The 3,295-nt window shown below is 27.8% G+C and overlaps 2 protein-coding genes across 2 annotated transcripts in view; both read right to left on the bottom strand.

Annotated features, from left to right (window-relative positions):
• Window positions 1–686, bottom strand: part of Phum_PHUM571630 (tripsin, putative) — a gene marked incomplete at both ends in the record, with an annotated part of 1,676 nt that extends 990 nt beyond the window's left edge. The window contains 2 exons of the mRNA XM_002432094.1: window positions 14–82; window positions 656–686. Coding sequence (XP_002432139.1) covers window positions 14–82; window positions 656–686 — 100 coding nt within the window. The remainder of the gene's footprint in view (window positions 1–13; window positions 83–655) is intronic.
• A 903-nt stretch (window positions 687–1,589) lies between these two features.
• Phum_PHUM571640 (uncharacterized protein) lies at window positions 1,590–2,319 on the bottom strand (the record flags this gene model as incomplete). The annotated part of the gene is made up of 2 exons (XM_002432095.1): window positions 1,590–1,889; window positions 2,095–2,319. 2 exons carry the CDS (start codon window positions 2,317–2,319, stop codon window positions 1,590–1,592), a joined length of 525 nt encoding a protein of 174 aa, XP_002432140.1.
• Between the last annotated feature and the right edge of the window lie 976 nt (window positions 2,320–3,295).

The following is a 3,295-nucleotide window of genomic DNA, read 5'->3' on the forward strand; positions in this document are numbered from 1 at the left end:
CATGGAAAACTACCAAATCCGGCTTCATCGCCGCCAACGATTCTTCTCTGTGCTCCTATTTTTCCAATGGAAACTCCACATCCTGAATAAATAAGAATTTTTTTATTTATTAACCTTTGACCCCCTTTTGCTAAAATTTTCTAATTGATACGAAAAATTTAATTAAAATAAAAAAATTTTTTTTAAATTATTTATTACAGAGAATAAAAAAATTTTCCGGCATGCAAATAATATTAATACAAAAAAAAAATATTAATTACAGCAAAAAAAAACCCTTAGTAATTTTTTTTTTTTTAAATGTTAAAAAATTAATATAGCGAGCCAATTTTAAACGATAGCAAAAAAAAAAAAATTTTTTCCAAGTGAAACAGCAAAATAATTAAAAAAAGCAAAAAAAGAAACAAACGTGAATAATAATTTTTTTTTTCTTTTTTTTCCAAGACTCCATGGAAAATTTAATTTAATTAATTTTAACACTTTAATAATAAACATTTATTAAAATTAATTAAATTTTAACCAATAAAAGATATTTCTTTTTTGCGCTAATTCACAGAAACTATTAAAAAGTTATTTAAATTTAAATTCCGCATGAAAAGTTTTATATAAACTATAACAAAATGTATTTAATTTAACATTTAATTTTACATTTCGTCACTCGTTCCTTCTTCTTTCTTCTTCCTTTTCATTATTATTATTTTATATACGCACGCACGCACGCATACATGTTAGTTTCCGTAAAAAAATACACGTATTATTATCATTATTATCAAGAGCGTATACATACGCAATACAAAACTTTGAAACAATATCAAATTTTTTATTTAAATTATTTATATACAAAAACAAAACATTCAACTTTAATTACACCGTTTAAAAAACCTTACAAACAACAGTCGTGCAAATTATTATCGTACAAAAAAATCTACTCAACCAAACAAACAAACCAACAAACAAAAATATTTTACACCCTTTTATTTTTTTAAAAGTTTACAAAACAATTACAAAAAAAAAAAAAAACAAAAACAAAAAACATATTTTACGTACGTAATATTAATTTGTTAATAAATTTTTTTAATAATTTAATTCCTGGATAATATTTTAAAAAACATTCCTGTTACGCCCCCCTTTTTTTAATTCGTCATGCCCCTTTTGTGTTTTTGGGGGGGAAAAAAAAATTATTCACGTCGCATAACATAATAAATCCAAAATAATTACACAACATAACGATGAAAAAATAATATTTATAAGAAAATGCAATTTATAAAAATTTTTTTGTGTTTGTATAAAGATAATAATGATACAAGCAGCAGCAGGAGCAACAGCAACAGAAAAAGCCATGACAACAACGTTTACAAATAACATAACAAAAAAAAAAAAAAAGGAAAAGAAACGCCCCAAAAACCCAAACGAGCATCTGTACGTCTATTTTGTCATAGAGTAAAAAATGTCCGTTATAAATTAAATGTTTTTTCATTCGTCAATATATATTTATACATAAATAAATAAATAAATAAAATCGTAAAGCGATAGATAATCTACTAGAAAAAAAAATCTAATCTACTACTATTGCATTATGTATCTGTCTTTGTTTAACTGTCCTGTGACGAATTTTCAAGTCCAAAGTAAAGCGAAAACTTACTAAAATCGTTAACGACAGGACCGAAGTTAGTTGGTAAAGTAATGACGTCATTGGTCCGATGCTCGTTTGTTTTTGGTGCTTCTTTATCCGTTCGCTTGCAACAGGCGTAGAGGAACCCTCCACACGAGCCTTCAATTAATCCCGACGATATCCAACAAGATAAAAAAAATTCGCACCTTCCACTTCGACAAATCCCTTTGTCTTCCGTTTCCGTTTGTATCGTATCCCCTTTATGTTCTGTAAATACATACTATATATATATATATATATATTAAATTTTATATATATTTTCCTACCCGTGACCCTTTGGAGTTGTTTGCCGTTGTCTTATTTTTCCCCGATCCCTTAATTATAGTTAATTTATTCGCCACCCGTTTTATAGGTTAACCTTTCACCTTTTTTTTGCGTCTATTCTATAACATTAACTAAATTTAAAAGGAAAAAAAAGAAAAAACCTCGGTCTTCGTCATAGCCGATATCTTGCAAACGCAAAGAATCAGAAGGTGCTGATAGGGTACAGGTTCGAACAGGATCTCTAAAACTAATCTTGGACTTCTCGGTCTCATTGTAGGAACGTGTGAGTAATTTGATGGCCTCACGACAGGACTCCACGGAACGAATCCACTCGAATAACCTTGAAAAAAAAAAAAAATTTTTTTACTTTCTCCAGAAAATTCCATAACGAAAAAAAGAAAAACGGGGCAGAGTCCAAAAGTTTGTAAATAAATAAAAATAAAATCTTTAAATCTTTTTTTTTTTCCAGCCTTGAATTAAAAAAAAAAAAGAAATTTATGACAAACCTCCAGATAATGGGGGTCCGTGATATGGTCGGGAATGAAATTTTCCAGAAAATCTTCCACCGCCGCCACCCTCGCCTGGAGGAAATCTAACGTATCTCTTCTTTCTTCTCTTTCGCTTTTTTAATAAATAGTTTTGTGAAAAAGTATCGTTACGAATTTTCACTTTAATTTCGTATTCTTTAAAACTTTTTTCATTTTCCGATTTTTTATCATCACCTACCGTAACTACTACAACTCTTACGTCATCATTCGTTAACGTAGATGACGTTGCTGGTGATTGTTTTTCATAAACGTCATCATCGTAACCTCGTTCGTAAGGTTTTTTATATAAATTTATTATTTCGGATGAGAACACATCCGACGAAATATTTTTTTTTTTACCGTTTTCTATAAATAAATTTAAATTTACATTATTATTATTATTATTAATATTAATATTATTCAAATCCGTTTTAATATCTTGTTGTACACTTCCAATGGTAACGTTAATTGTATTTAATATAAATGCAAATGTTATAAATAATTTAATTGATATAATTTTATTAAAATTTTTTTGGGAGGCGCCCCCATGGGTCGTAAATGTTAATAATTTTCTTCTGCATGGTTTCTTGTGATTTTCTTGTCGTTGTTCCTCCTCCTTATCCGCTCTGCAAACAAAAAAAATCACTTATTAGGTAATTATTATTATTATTATTGTCGTCAACTTTGATTTTATTACTCGTTTTTACGTATTCTAATTCTATTCTTTTTTTTTTTTTGTTGTTAATCTTTGTAACAGTTTCGACATTTTAACCTTGTAATACTTGATGCGTTTGTTTTGTGTGTGTAATAATAATAATAATAATAATCATCGATG

Source organism: Pediculus humanus, genomic scaffold (assembly GCF_000006295.1).
Source record: "Pediculus humanus corporis 1103172108303 genomic scaffold, whole genome shotgun sequence".
Taxonomy (NCBI): domain Eukaryota; kingdom Metazoa; phylum Arthropoda; class Insecta; order Psocodea; family Pediculidae; genus Pediculus; species Pediculus humanus.